At 49.9% G+C, this 15,473-nt stretch overlaps 1 protein-coding gene across 2 annotated transcripts in view; it reads left to right on the forward strand.

Moving 5' to 3' along the window:
* Positions 1-7,715: 7,715 nt before the first annotated feature.
* The window catches only part of IGSF3 (immunoglobulin superfamily member 3), a 94,944-nt gene continuing 87,186 nt past the window's right edge, over positions 7,716-15,473 (forward strand). For both annotated transcript variants that reach the window (XM_056498243.1, XM_056498252.1), the window contains exon 1: positions 7,716-8,191. In XM_056498243.1, the coding sequence (XP_056354218.1) occupies positions 8,149-8,191 (43 nt within the window). In that variant the 5' untranslated portion in view covers positions 7,716-8,148. The remainder of the gene's footprint in view (positions 8,192-15,473) is intronic.

The raw sequence follows: 15,473 nt of genomic DNA on the forward strand, positions 1-15,473 counted from the left end.
GAAAGATCTGCTACAACAGAGGCTCCTCTGTAATGGGAGGTTAGCAAAGGAATCTGGTGTTCGTTTTACTGGAGTAACGACTCCAATTTTCGGTTTGCAGCCCTGCTGTAAATCACATTTCCGTGGGGGTGGGATGGTCAGGACAGCTCCGGCTCTGCAGGAGGAAACCTGTCCCTGCTGGCTGCCCAGGGTGATTGGGCTGATAGCAAGTCAAAGTCAGCATCCCTTGGGTGGTTATGGGGGGGCTGTGCCTCAGGGGAGCCCATGACCTCAGCTCTCTCCTGCTGTCCCCTGATCTGAAATTTCCATCAAGGTAGAGTGGGAGTAAGATAATATCCCTAGGAATTGGTAACCATCTGTGTAGGGGCCAGCTTTAGTCACAGCAGTTGCTTTCAGGCAGGAAATTGCTGAGGACAGCAAATCACCCTGACAATAACCATCCTGCAAACCTGTTGCCCCTTCCCCCAGCTTTGTCCTGTGCCTACTTCATCTCCATCTTCATCTTCATCTTCATCTCCATCTCTGCAGTCGCTGCTGGTGCAGGAGGCAGAGTGCAGAGGGGGCTTCCCTGGACTCCCTCCTCCCCCACCAGGGCCTCTGTGAAGAAGTGACATCAGGGATCACACCAAAGAAGCTTCCAGACTCAGGAAGTTATTTTTTCCTCATTCCTGAGAAGCAAATATCTCATGACCTGTGTGATGGGAAAGCTCTTCTCAGCACGTGTCGAACAGCGCTGAGAAGTGAAGACTCGGCACAAAACCGTGTTGGCAGCTGACACTTCATGAGTGCATTGCCATCAGGCTCAGCTGAGAGAGCTGAGGATAGCCTGGAGCAGGGTGGCCCCCTTGCCTCCCCCAGCATGGAGCCTCTGGGGGTGCAGGATACTGTCCTGTGAGCCAAGGTCACCCCTGCTCCACAATGAAACTGGTGCCTTGTCCCCAGCGTGGTTTCTTGTTTGCACGGGATTGAAAGAGGTGACACTGAAGTGTAGGGGGTAAAAGGTATTCCTGGTCCTCTGGAGAGGGTTTTTTGTTGTGGACGTGCAAGTGTGCTCTTCCACCCACAGCCCGCCCTGCTGTAACTTTGTAAGGGTGACACAGGGATGCCTGGACAAGCTCCTACCATAGCTCACCACAAGGAGAAGGGGCAGTGCTTACCCTGCCAGTGCACTCATTTAAATTACCTGCTGCAGCACTAGGGCACAAAACCTGTTGCCTCCTTTGGGAGACTCTGGGAGCTGAGGAGTTGGAGGTGGTGAGTGATTTGCAATGTAGTAGAGAAGCCATTCATTGCCTGCCTGCATTGCAAGACATCTGACTGCCTGTGCTGTGTGCTTTCAGCTCAGGTTGGAAGGGAGATAGCAAAGCCTGCTGTGTTTGGGAATATCAGCTTCTTGGAGTGGGAGATGAAATGCTAAGAGAGAAAAAGAAGAAGGTGATGGAGGGATAAACAGGGGACCAAGTCTCGTAATGTAACATTCAAGAATCTCAGTAGAAAGTGAGACTCCTGGGCTTTCATTCTTGATGTCATGAATATTTCAAGGTTTCTATAATGATTCTTGAATGTAAAATGCAAAACAGTCATGGGAGTAAGGGCATGGTGTCCTGGACTTCTCCCTCTTAGATGAATCCCAGACCATTTCTTTATTACATAAAGGTGACCAACACCCACAGCAAAATGCAAGCAGAATTGCTGCTATCTTCCAGTATCAGCTCTACCTTGCTGTCAGGCCAATATTGAGAGAGGTATGAATTGGCTGCAGTCACAGAAATGAAGGTGTGGACTCTGAAACCTAATGATAACATATTTCTTCCAGAGTAACAATGAAAGTGCTTATCATAGCTAACTGGATGAAAGAAATGTTTTAAGATAAATGACAGCAGCTGAGAGACTGCTTTTTTCTTTTTTCTTTCTTTTTTTTTTTTTTTTTTTGTACAGTTGCCCAGAACTGTTTAGAAAGAATTCAGACACACCCAAAGAGTCTCACATTGTTAGATTGGGCCAAGAAATAGATTTTCTTTCCTAAAAATGATTCTGTAGAAAAATGGGAAGTGCAACCAGGAGTTGAAAGTCTTGTGAGATGAGAGGCTGAAAGTGTACTTGGCGAAGGTGATTTCTTCTTTTGCTTTTTACTGCTGAAGCACTCATTTTTTTTTGCTGGTTGCCAGTGAAGAAAATAGTAATGGAAATGTCCATTTGCCCCTTTTTCTATGTCGCTTTTCTTCCCAGGGTGGAAAGAAAACAAAGATAAACCCCTGCTCCATCAGTGATTGTGAGGTTTGGAGTCAACCTTTTACTGACATGCCTTATTTCTGGCACTCGCTCTAAGAGTGGGGAGGTCTGAATTAACTGGCAAAACAGCACAAAACTGGCACCTGAGCTTGATTTTGGTAGGTAGGAGTAGAGAGCAGAAAAGCAGTGTGCTCATTCCTGCGTGTACTCCAGGTGGAGCCCACAGGAGCTGGGAAGGTCCCAGCAGCAGGTCTGTCTGGCCATGGAGCAGACCTGGCCTCTGTCATCTGTGCCTAATGAGCCCAGTCTTCTTGGCCCTGAAGGGCTCTGCCCCTGTAATTTGTGCATGCCCAGGTCAGGACCAAGTCACTTTAGCCCTGCAGCACAGAAGAACAGCTTTGTGGGCTGCTTGCTGCCCATCCTTAGAGGTGAAGGATGCAACAGCTGAATGCTGCAGAACACAGCATCTGAGAGTTAAATCAGGAACAAGCAAAGCTTTGCCTTGCTGCAGCTCTTTGGTCTCACAAAGTGCTCACCAAACTGCACTAATGCTCCAGCTGTGTCTGGAGGTGATGTGTGGGATGACTCCAGCAGAGGGTTGGAAGCAGAACTGACCATCAGCCCAGCTGGGCAGCACCAGCCCTCTCCCCTGCACTGGCTTGGCTCAGCCTGGGGACAATCCAGCAGGGGAGTTGGAGAACTGCAGGTATGTGGTCAGGTACACCTCTGGCCTCCTTCATCTTCAGAAAACATCTTTCACTCTGCACACACTCCAAAGCTGGAAGCTGCTGTGTGTTTCTCAGAGAGATGTTTCCCTAATGTTATTTCCCAAGGTGGTAGTATAATGTTTTTCCTTGCAGATAGATCATAACCTCAGGCTGAGTGCAACATCAGACGTCGGTACATTTATGAAAAAAATTGGCATACTCTTCTGTCAAGCAACAGTTAAAAGAAAATCTGCAAAGGGATTAGCTGCCATACACTCTGGGGCTTGCTGACAGATGTCCTCAAAATCTGGAAATGTGTCGATCTATCTTTACACAGGGTTTTTGGTTTTTTTTTCCTCATTCTCTCTCCTTCTCCCTCTTCTCATCCATCTTCCCAGGGCACACAAATGGGAATTCCTTCAAATCTACAGGGCTTCCTGGGAGCTGCCTTGATGCCATCCACAGTTTGGCATACAGGTCCTGGGGTGCAATCTGGGCTGAGTTAAACCCAAAACCTCAGTCTCATTAGATGCCAGCTTCCCTGCAATGGCAGCAGTGCTGCTTTGTGCCAGGGCAGTTAGGGTTTTCTTTCTGTTCCAACTGCAACCTCTCAGCTCATTTTAAAGGAGCTTAAATGTTGGCCATTAAATATAAATATCTTCTTTTTCCTCTGGGTGAAACTGATGTTCAAAACTTCACAGTGTAAATAAGGTCTGGAGAAAATGTTTTAGGCAATGATTCTGTCAAAATAAATGGCTCTGGCTGTTCCTCCCTGTTTCAGACCAGAGCTCTAGGTGTATCTCCTGTCCCTTTCACAATGTGGCAGAGAAGCTTTGACCTGATTGAGGTGTTCCCCCAAGCACATCTTCAGGCTTAAGACCCTGACTTCTGTGGATTGTGTTGCGTGATCTTGGGCAAATCACACAGGATCATTTTTTAAAAGTGCTTTTTGTTTCTGGATGGTTTGACTCTGACTGCTCAATGTGAAATGCTCAGGTGGCCTCTGAGAGGAGTTGGGATGTGGATACAGCCCCTTGTCTTTGAGCCATACAGTATTTTCTGTTCTCCAGCTCTGGCCCAAGTCACTGCCCCCGGGAGAGAGTCACTCCTGAACTGCAGTTAAATCTCCCCCTCCTCTTCTCCCCCATGATCTCTTTCCCTCCCCTACAGGAAGGAAATAATTTCCCCTGATTTACAGAGCAGTCAGGAGTCTCCTGCCTTGCTGAAAATAAGACGGGGGCCTGCCTTGCTCTGTTGAGTCCAGTTTCTCTGTTTGCTATATTTTGTTACCATTAGCAGCCAGGTTACTGCCTGCTCTAAAATCTAATTGCATAACTGTTCTGTGCCTTATTCCCTCTCCTACCTGCTAATCAGAGGAGCAGGGTAAATCCCCACTGGGTCCAAACTTGAGGGTGTGCAGTGTTTTGTCCTGAAAAAGGAACAGCATTCTTATTTCATAACGTACATATGTTGCATTTCTGCCAAACCTCTTTTCTCTGAGGACCAGAAAATAGTTTAACTTCATTGTTCATCTGTGGGCCATGGGAAGCCTGTGCACATCGGGCAAGCAGTATGTTCAGAGGCTGGATGCTGATGTAACTCTGCTTCCCTCGGGTGAAGGAGGCAGCTCTCAGTCACAGTTGTTGTATTACAACAGCCTCTGGCAAGCCAGAGGTTTGGGATGCATCTACCCTGATGGCCCTGGGCCACACAGCAGCTGCCCAGTCTCATCTCTCACTCAGGCACCCGTTGGTTGTGCTTCTGCTAGAAAAGGTAGGAGCATGGGAAGTGACCTGGTACGAGCACTGAGCAGCCCAGCAAATGGCTCCATGTGGGATCATTCCCCCTTTCCGCTGCCCAGCCTCAAGGTGAGCCATGGGAAGCAAGTCCCAGCACACTGCTGGCAGGGCTGGAGCACCAAGAAAGAGGCAGTGTGGGTTGTGACCTAATGAGTGTATCATCAGCACGGCTTGAGTCACGCCTGTCTGCCTCCAGCTCTTACAGCTGCCCTGCTGCCAAAGAGCAACCGCGTGGTCTGGCCAAACCATCCGGCTGCTGCTGAGGATGGCGCTCCTGAATGACTCAGTTGTGCTGGGAGAACAAGGCAGCCCAGATCTGCCTTCCTGGAAAGCTGCTTCACAGTAACCTTGTGCTTGAAAGGGTTTTGTCTTTGAGGTGACTGTGGTGCTCGTTTCCATTCAGCCGCATGAGTAAACCACACAGACAGACAGACGTCCGCAGGGAGTCAGAGCCCCACCACGTGAGCCTGAGCCAAGCCCTGCCTCCCTGGGCTAGGGAAAGCTGTCCTGCCCCAGCCTCAGTTTCTCCACTGATGCAGAAGTGAGGCCAGTGTTTTCCCCAAAAGACCAGAAGGTGTTTGTGAAGTCCTCTGGAGAAGGGCGCTCTGGTGAACGCTGAGCTATTTTTATTATTGGGGTCAGGGAGGAGAACACGCGCAAAGGTGATGAAGCTCTCGAAACACAGGTTCCCATTAATAGTCTTCAGCACGCACAGTTCTTATTATAATCTAATTTGACTGGAATTGGATTAATCTTATAATGCTATAATGTCATTTCCATGGTCTTTTTATATTTTTATTGTTACTATGCATTAATGCAATACTCTGCAAGAGCTCTGAGAAGAGGATGTGAGTTTAGTGAATCTCTGATAACATTTTTGCAGGGCATTTTTATGTTCCTGTTAGGCTTGTATGCTATAAAGCCACATAGTGCCTGGAAAATAGCAAGAATTCACATAAATTCATCTTGAATTATCTTCCAACAGGCTCCACTGGAAAAAGCAATGAATTCAGAGCAAAGACACCAGGCTTGTCCCTGACCTGTCCCGGGAGCTCACCTGAATCATGCCAGTGTTTTCATCTCTGTCTCTTCATCTGAAGAGGAAAATAAAGTGTCCATAGGAATGTCATGAATCTGAGGTCTATATATCCCTTGCCATCTAGAAAAACCATCTTGTGTATCACAAAGCTTTAATTTTCCTTTTTTATTGAGTTTATCCTGCCTGTGCCTTATATTGCCTAATTTGCCTTTTTTTCTTTTGCTATTATTTATTTCTATAGTTATACATCTTTTGAAGCAAAAGAGTAAATTATCTTTATCCTGCACCAATTTAAAGATGTTGGACATTTACTTGAAAGCAGCTCCACAGTTCTTGCTGTGAATACTCACAGACTTGTCTGTGAGGACTTATAATAGGACAAATGTGACAAATATTGGGTAAGCTGAGCAATATTACATTGGATGACATTTCAGTCCTCGAATCACCTAAGAGAAAAGCCAAATAGACTGGTATTTTCTATGAACTCTTATCAACACCTCTGTTCCTTTTCCAAGTCTCACTTGAAGGCAGTCTTGATGCAAATAAAGCTTAAGGGCCAAAGCGTGAGCTTCATTTTCAGTGCAAGTACAACACTAACCCTTTCTCTCCCAGATCTCTGATTATTCCATTCCTTGGTTCCTCTGCTCAGAGAGGGTGGCAAAGCTTCAAATTAAACCTCCCACTCTGAAAACGGCACGCTTAACATTATTAGCCTGCAGAAACAGAATTTGCTGGGTCACTAGGAACTGGCTACCAACGCATCTGCCACGACAGCCACGTTGGGAAGCAAGTCCATATGGTAATCCAGACAGCTTCTGACTTCTGCTGGGTACAGCGTCTAAGGACTTGGCATCTTTTATTAGACAGTTTGGGTTTGTGCTGTTTTCTGCCTTTCTGTGGCATAATAGAGTTGAGTTCCTACATTTGCATCACCAACACTTCACTAGGGACACTCTGTACGTAGGCAGAAGGGTCTCCTGTAGAGGATCTTTGCAGGATGGGAGCACTAGGAGGGTACCTCATTCTGCTATTGCTGTCACTTTCTTATTTTTGTAAGCAAACAAGCAACTAGGAGTTTCATTTGGAAGAAAATTTGAACGTCTGGACCCTTGAGCAGGGCTTTCTCATTCTTGTTTTATTTACAAACAACCTCAGCCCCAGTCCCTAGTGCTGCCATATTTATGCATTTTAGGGTTTCCTGGATGTACTTTAAGGCACTTCTGCCACCACCACTGTGGTGTTGATGGGCTGGGCAGCATCCCAGGAGCAGCAGTGGGGAGGGCTCACATCTGGCAATCTGGCATTAATTAACACAAGCCCTGGACTCGGGTCTCGGCAACAGCGCATCGCAGCGGGACGGTCACGAAACTTGGGAAGCCGGGCTGTTATTTCTGGTTCGCACGGGAACAAAAAGGTGCATTTATACCATGTCCCAAGACGCCGGCTTTCCGAGGAGAGCCTGACGGAGGACTCCCGGACTCTCTGACTCTCTTTGCTCCGACCCAAAACAAAGGATCCCGGTTTATCTCTGCAGCTCCCTCACACCGCGCTCCGAGCAGCTCCGCTCGCCGGGGGCGGCCGCGGCCCGTGTGGGGCGGGCCGGGGCCGGGCTGGGCAGGGCCGGTGGGAGCGGGCGGGCCGGGGCCGGGCTGGGGCCGGGCAGAGCCGGGGGGAGCGGGCGGGCCGGGGCCGGGGCCGGGCTGGGCAGGGCCGGTGGGAGCGGGCGGGCCGGGGCCGGGCTGGGGCCGGGCAGAGCCGGGGGGAGCGGGCGGGCCGGGGCGGGCCGGGGCCGGGCAGAGCCGGGGGGAGCGGGCGGGCCGGGGCCGGGCTGGGGCCGGGCAGAGCCGGGGGGAGCGGGCGGGCCGGGGCCGGGCCGGGGCGGGCCGGGGGCGGGCTCAGGCGGCGCGGAGGAAGCGCCGGGCAGCCCGCGGCGGTGGCAGCGCTGAACGGGCGGGCGGGCAGGTGAGGGCGGCGGGCCGGAGCGAGCCGGGGAGCGCGGCGCCCCGCTGATTTTTTGTAACTTTCCGGGGTGGGGTCTTTTTGTTGTCGCTCCCGCCTCCTCCTCCCGCACCTTCCCCGTGCTCCTTTTTTTTTTTTTTTTTTTTTTTTTTTTTTTTTTTTTTTCTTTTTTCCCGGAGTCGTTTTTTCCTCGCTCTCGGGAGCCGTGGGCGCGGAGGGGAGGCGCGGCGGCCGCCCCGCTGCGGGGGCGATGCCCCCGCCTGCCTTGGCGCCTCCCCGTGCCGGCCCCGCCGCCTTCCCTTTGTGCCGCCGGGCCCGGCGCGACGCCTGCCCCGGCAGCCGGCGCCCCGCGGCGCCCCGCGGCGGGAGCTCAGGGCGGTAAGGGCGGCCGCCGCCCCGCGCCCCGGCAGCCATGCGGACCCTGCGGCCGCAGCTCGCCTCCCTGCTGCTCCTCGGTGAGTGCCCGCCGCCGGCGGGGAGGGGCGGGACAGCGCGGGGGTGCCCGGCGGGACGGGACGGGACGGGACCCGCGGTGGGCGCAGGGCGAGCGGGAGGATCGCCCCTTGTCAGTGCCGAGCGCCCGTCCGCAGGAGTTGTCACTGCCCGCGCTGCTGCTGTGCTCGGAGGGAGGAGTGGCGGAAATAAACCCACCGTAAACGTGTATATATATGTATATGTATGAAATATACCAGGGTTTCATCCCCAGCCGCGGTATCCCACTGACCGTTCCTCCGTGCCCCGGTAGCAGCTCCGCTCCGGGCGGGCTCCGGCCGCAACTTGGGAGGGCGAGCGGCCGTGCAGGGGCTGTTGCTGGGCTCGGGGGTGTCTCGGAGGGGAGCCCTAAGGGTGGGGAGTTACGCGGATCTGTGCTGAGCTTGCACAATGAAAGCGGAGAAAATGCCTGGGGTAAGGTAGGCTGCAGAAACAAAGTGCTCTGCTTGGCTCTCGAAGAGCGCGTTGAAATGTAGAGGGAAGGCAGTCCCTGCTGCCGTGAAATGCAGTTTGATTGCTTTGTGCTGCCTCTCAAAGTCCTGCTGCTGTCCCCTCTCTGTGCCGGCGTTTTGTACCCCCGGGACCGTTAAACGCGTGGTTTTGTCCCGTCCCACGAGTGCCTGCCCCAGGGGTGAGCGTGTGCAGTTCTCTAAAGTCCTTTGGGATCCCAGGGCTGGATGAGAGATGCTGTGGGAATGCCAGATTCCTTCCTACAAATTCGGGAAAAGCAGAAGACGAGACAGTTGAAACGCCTCTACGCTTTTTGCTGCAGAACCAATGTGCGAGGCTTAAGTACTGATGAGTTGATAGGAACATTTGTGGAAAATTCAGCACGGCACCCTCACGCTCCGTTCTGCCTGTGTATGTGCAGAGCAACCTCGGAGCTTGTTTTGATTTGCCTTTTCATTGCTGTGATTTTCTGCTGGCATTAATGCTGTTGAGGGAAGAAGCGGCGGGGCTGGCAATTTTACTGTCTTGAGAATTGTTACACGCGTACCTGCTCTGCCAATTTGGAAACAAGATCTCTACTAGAATTGCAGTCGTGCTTCCATGTCTGTAATTTTGAGGGAGGGGGGGTGGTTAATGTGCTCTGCCTGTCTTAAGCAAAGAGACAGAGCAAACTCTTTGAAATGGTTTTGGAGACGGTTCAAACTTCCCCTAACCACTAGCTGGGTTCCTTGGAAAAAAAGCCATCTCCGAGCTAAGTTTATCCAGGGTGCCTTTGCTCCGGGAGTGCAGGGAGGGTGGCGTAGCCCGCAAGATGGGTGTAGGCGAAGGGCACAGCGCTTTCTGCCTTGGCTTCGCACGCTCCGTCTCTCTGTTGAAGAACAATAGCACCATTCTGGATTAGGGATTCCTAATATGGAGCGCTCGGCTCTGTGGGTCGGTGCGCGCTCCCTCCGGAGCACGCCCAGCTGCTGCGGCGGAGCAGCGGCAGAGGGCATCCCTCTTCTGGCCCGGGGCATCCCTCTTCTGGCCCGGGGCATTCCTGCTCCTAGCCAGGGCATCCCTCATCCTAGCTGCTCCGGCCGAGGGCATCCCTTCTCCTAACCAGGGCATCCTTCGTCTTAGCTGCTCCGGCCCAGGGCATCCCTCCTCCAGCCGAGGGCATCCCTCCTCCTTCCTGGAGCATCCCTCTGCTGGGACCCGCCAGCCCTGCGCTCCACACCCCACACTGGTGTTCACCCTGTGCCCTACCCGCTGCCGAGGCCACCCCCGACCCCCTGCTTGCAGGAATTACCTTTCTGCGTTTGACTTAAAACTGGCTCTACCCTGCCTTGATCCTCCCCGGGGGACGAGCTGCGAGGTGTCACCTGCCGGTTGCTTTTCAGTGGTCCCCAAATCCCGTGGATGTGTCTAGTTCGTAAAAACATCGTGCTGGCCTCCCTGTGCTGGACATGAGGCAGTTTTTGAGGGTACCACGTGTGTGCCTAGAGTTACTTTTCTTTCTTTTCACCTGGACTTCTTTAGCTCCTTGGTCCGCCTTTGCCCAGCTGCCAGTTTTAATAAAGCTGGGGATGTCTGACAGTGCCTCAAAGCCACAAGTCACACAGAAGTGCTTTAGGTTGCCCCTTGTAAAACTGAGACATCATTTGACTTAGTCGAGTAAAAATGTATGTTTTGTAATGTTAATGTGACTGTCTAGAAAAGGACTGTTGCTTTCTAAACAAGTTATGTTTATGCTAAAATATAGGGATAAGATACTATGGGTCAAATAGGCAGAAAAAGAAATGCAACTCATTCTTACCTTCCCCTTCTGCAAACTCATTAAAATCACTGAAGGAGGAATTGTAGTTGTGGAAAGAGATGGTGGGTGATTTAATATAATATATCAAGCATTAACTACCTACCAGAATCCAAGTAACTGTGAAACCAGGGTCTGAAAACCCACATCTGGCATGTGGATGTAACATTTGTAGATCTCTGCTGTTTTTTTCCCCCCTTCTTGCTGCAGTGTTTGTTACAGGGTTCTTTAAACAAGTGGCACTTCATCACAACAAGTACAAAATGGGAAAATAGAGCAAGTGCTGTAAATAATCCTCGTGCAGCAATGAGACCATTAATACTTGTGCCAGCCAGTGCTAATCCTATGTGTAGTTGCAAGATTTACCTCCCTTTTTTTTTTTTTCAGGGATGCAAAGTCTGATACTCCTCATATTTATAGTGTAATATATAGGAAACACAATAGGCTTCTGGGGAACGCTGAACTCATTCATGTCAGCGACTGGTTTATGAATAGTTCTGCTTTTGAGTCTCTTGCAGTCTCCGGAATACCACCTGTGAATGCAATTTACGGCTCTTTGTGTTCAAACATTGCATATGTATATATGTACATAGACTCATTACCCTCTTCCTCTCTCTATTCATGCATAGTAATTGGTGATTTATTTGTGATTCCTAGAGGGGAGCAGAGCATGTGTAAGGTCTCCAAACTGCAGCTCGCTTGTAAATGGCTCTTTGGAGTGGAATACCCGTGCTGAGGTGACTCTTGGAGAATGAAGGGATGCTCTTCCAGGGCTGTCTCCCAGAGGGGAAGGGATGCTGGCTGGGAAGCAGCTGGCTGCTGCTCAAGAGTGCTGCTCCTGCACCCTCCTGCTCTTCTGCTGATGCCCAGGCTGAGGCTGACACACTCAGGTTTAGGTGCAGTAGAGTGAGGACTGCTTGGCTGGAGGGGAACATCTGGAGCAGACAGCCTAGTGGGTGTTTGCACACAGGGCTTTGGGGCTGTTTTTGTTTACCACAGTGTTGCTGGTGCCTCATCTGCTCCTCCATGCACTGTTAGCAGCAGTAGCCAAGACTGTGCTTTCTCCATCTGCGTCTGCCCCGAGTCCTGTGCCCCCAGCTTCGTTTTTCCAGCCAATTCCGCTGCCCTCGTGCCTGTGTTTGCTGCCTTGGGATCACAGTGCTGGACCTGGGCTGATCCTGAGTGTGCTGTGACTCTGCTTTATTTGGGGAGCATGCCCTACACATGGCTCTGGCCATTGCCTGGTTTCTGTGTGTGCTTGAGGTGGCTCTCTGCGTGTCCCTAAGCCATCGGAGCTGGGCTGGCAGGCTGCTCTCCTGCACGTCCCCAAGTGTAATTCTTCACGGGCAGACTCCCTCCCTGCCTTCTTGGCCAGACTGTCTGACATCCTGAGGCTCCTGAAGATCCTGTTTATTTACACAGGAGGTTTTGGTTTATGCAGAATTGTTGTCTTTTAGTTGACCTTCCGTCAAGTTAGATGTCTTTATTAAAGCAGTTTTTATTGCAAATCGAATGTGTACTTAGAACACTTCTACCAGACCCATTATATAAAGTGAAAGGCAAAATAAACAGCACTGCAGACCACAGGGAAGGAGGTGGGAGAGAGAGGGTCATTAGGAGAACATTGCTTTGTTGTTGGAAGGCTTGTTTAGTTGGGGTTTTTTAGACCAGGAAATTGCCTTTTTTGAAAAAAAAAAAAAAAATTAGAAGTTTTTTTTCTTTTGGTCTTTCTTGGTCTCTTTCTTATCCATACAAAACTGGTCATGGGTTCTGTCATTGATTTAAGGGTTATATAGTCTAGTTTGAAGCCAGAGGTGCTTTCATTGGTTTACCTTGGGTGAATTAAAGTGCTGTAACCTGAAAGAGTGCTCTTTGCTGTCTGATAGTCAGCAGTCTGCAGGATTGCTGCAGGATTCCTTGCCCAGGAACTTAAAGCGTCAGGAAAATCACCTGAAAGGAAGGGAAAGATTTTTGAGCACAATAGAGTTTTCTTATTGTTGCTAGGGTTCCTCAGCTCATGATTTGACTTGTGTTCTGGTATTGAGGGCGTTTAGGCCCTCCAGCCAGTGTCTGGAAAACTGCTGTATTGTGATTTGCCTCTGGCTTTGAAGTTCCTAAATACTTCTTAATGATAACCTGCTAAATGGGTTTTGACTCCATTTTTATATTGGTATTTCTTTGCTAGTTGTATAAAATCTTCTTAAGGAATGCTTCCCTGTGTTAGAATATTAGGAGACGTTGGGCATCTGTTTCTTATCAGCCATGGCGAGGCTAAAATGGAGCCTTTCCTGCCAAAGCTGGGTTTGATCACATTGCAAGGCAAAGAAATGGAGTCTGCAGCTGCCTTTGGTGGGTCTGGGCTGTCTCTGTGCATCTGTGTCATGTCCAGCTCTAACCTGTTGCTCACCCTGTCTCCATCAGAAACACATTTCAAACAATGTAAGTCAGTAAGGTTTTTCTTGTTAGGTTTAATTAGCAAGTGGCAATGAGACAAGAGGAAGTCTTGTCTTTCTGACTGTTGCTAAAGTCACATTTCAGTAAGTAATTGGACATGAGCACAAAACCAGACCATCTCAGCTAAGTGATGGGAAGCTTTCTTGGAAAGGAAAAGGCTTTGACACCCAGGACTTGTACCATTGCTGGTACAAATGCCAAAAAAGCAGGGGTGCTCCTGAAAGGATGTGTTCCACCCTGATGTTTATGGGATGCCATGGAAAGGGGGATGCTGTGGAGGCAAGGGGCTGGAGGGCATGGCAAGTTCACCTGGCTGGGTTCCCCACTTTGCTGGGGTGTGCATGCTCATTACTGTGGAACCAAGGATGTGTGGCCAGTTACTCAGCCCTCCAGTGAGCCCAGTGTTTGATCCAGCCAGTGTCTTCAGTGTTACCAGCCCCTGACAGAGGCTGTGCACTGTCCTGCTTAGTGTTTAATCTGTAGGTTCTGGCTGAAACTGCTACCTGAATGGCTCCTCTTTCCTGATTTTACTCCTGTGCTGCTGTTTCTTTGGTGTTTTTAGGTCCATTTCCAGCTCTTACTGGGCAATGATCCACAGGGAGGGGAAAGGGTGGTGCACTGTAAAGTGGAGGAGTGGGAAAAGGATCACAGACTGGTGGAATAATTTGGGTTGGGAGGGAGTTAAAAGATCATCTAGCTCCACACCCCCTGCCTGCCATGGGTGGGGATGCCATCCACTACACCAGGTTGCTCAGGGCCCATCCTACCTGGTCTTGAGCACTTCCAGGGATGGGGCATCCACTGCTTCTCTAGGCAGCCTGTTCCAGTGCCTCAGCACCCTCTGAGTAAAGAATTTCCTCCTAACATCTAATCTAAATCTCCCCTTTTTTTTTCCTTTAAAACTGTTCCCCCTTGTCCTATCACTATCTGGCCGTCTATAAAGTTGTTCTCCATCTTTTTTATAAGCCCCCTTTGAGTACTGAAAGGCTGCAGTGATTCTTCCCTGGAGCCTTCTCCAGGCTGTAAAAAGGATGAGTCAAGGGAAAGCATTAGGGGGAGAAGGAAGGTGAAGAACCCAGCTGGTAAGAAAGAGGAGAGCAGGCTCTGAAGGATGGATCTTGCCAAAATCCAGGCCTTACAGCTTGCCCATCACTTTTCAAGTGTCAAAGTCTCCTGAGTATAAAAGAAACTCAGTGAGGATCTGTCTGTATTTGTTTTGTTCCTGAGCAGTGTACTCACCACTGCTCTTAGCTGACTTCTTTCCAAACAAGATATTGATTCCACCTGGGACTTGAAAAATCATCTAGCACTTCTCCTGTCTCTTCTGATTTTGGCAGACTTCAGACTTTGCTGGTCAGGAGGGGATGAGGTTGGCGCTGAAGTGCAGGAATGAAGAGATTCCAGTGCAGTTTCTGGTGACAGAGTTGTCTCAGTTGAGATCCAGAGCAGCGTCTGGGGCAGCTGCACAGCCATTAGCACTGTCAAGCATTTCACTAATGCCACTTGTTTGCTTTGCTGATCTGCATGTTGTTTTTCTGCCCCTTCGAAAACAGCTCATGATGTGTTTGGAGGTGATTTTTGTACCACTGCTAAATTTTTGGGGGGTTTTTAACTGGTGGCATGAGTCTGGAATTGCTGTCATCTGCTATGATAACTATCACAGAAGCTGATAGTTTTGCTTCCCAGCAGATATGTTCCCTTCTAGAGTCATTGTGATTACAGGGGGAATTACAGGCAATGATGGTGCATCTGAGGGATTTTTGGGGTGGTTTTTTTTGTTCCTCCCACATTGCATTCCTGATGTGTCTGCCTCAGGCCGACTGTCACTTTTATGGCTTTTGGGCTTTATGTGGAAGTTGATAAGCTTGTCAAAAGGAGATGGGAGAAGGGAATGAGGTAGATCTGTTTCTCAGCAGACTCTGTAGCACTAAATGTCTGTTCTGTGTTTGAGAGGAGCTCATCACTGACCCAGGCTGCTGTGAAATGGGTGGTTTCTGAAACTTTTAGAGGAATGGAGGCTTGAAGATGAGATGCTGAGCCCCAAAATAGCAGAATTTTTGGTTGTTTCTGTGGGAAAGAAGGGTTCTGATTGCTCATGACAGCAAGGTTATTAAGATTTGGCTGCTTAGATAAATTGAGCTTTTTTCATCCTGGATTAATCATTTTGTCTCCATTCAGCATCAGCACTGTGAACACAGGAATCTGCCCAGGTTCCTCCAGATTTCTCAGAAAGGGAAGCTGGACCTTGAGTATGAGTATGAGAAGGCAGTTGTTTGTTGCCAGAAGTCATCCAGAAGCTCAGTACTCTGGAAAGTCATACTGCTGGAATCTGGCACTTATTAACTCGAGTTACCCAGTACCTAGGATCCAGCCAAAGAGCTCTGGCTCGCTGCCAAGCTGAAATTACCAACCTGGGTGTCAGGCCTTGTTGGTTCCCTCTTGATAGCTTGAAATAGGAGCTTCCCAAGAAGCATCTGTGTGCCAGCCTCTCTTCTAGTCTTATTTCTTCTTACAGCTTTGTAAATTCATTCGAGGTAATTATAGTA

The sequence above is a fragment of the Oenanthe melanoleuca genome, chromosome 1 (assembly GCF_029582105.1).
Source record: "Oenanthe melanoleuca isolate GR-GAL-2019-014 chromosome 1, OMel1.0, whole genome shotgun sequence".
Lineage (NCBI taxonomy): Eukaryota > Metazoa > Chordata > Aves > Passeriformes > Muscicapidae > Oenanthe > Oenanthe melanoleuca.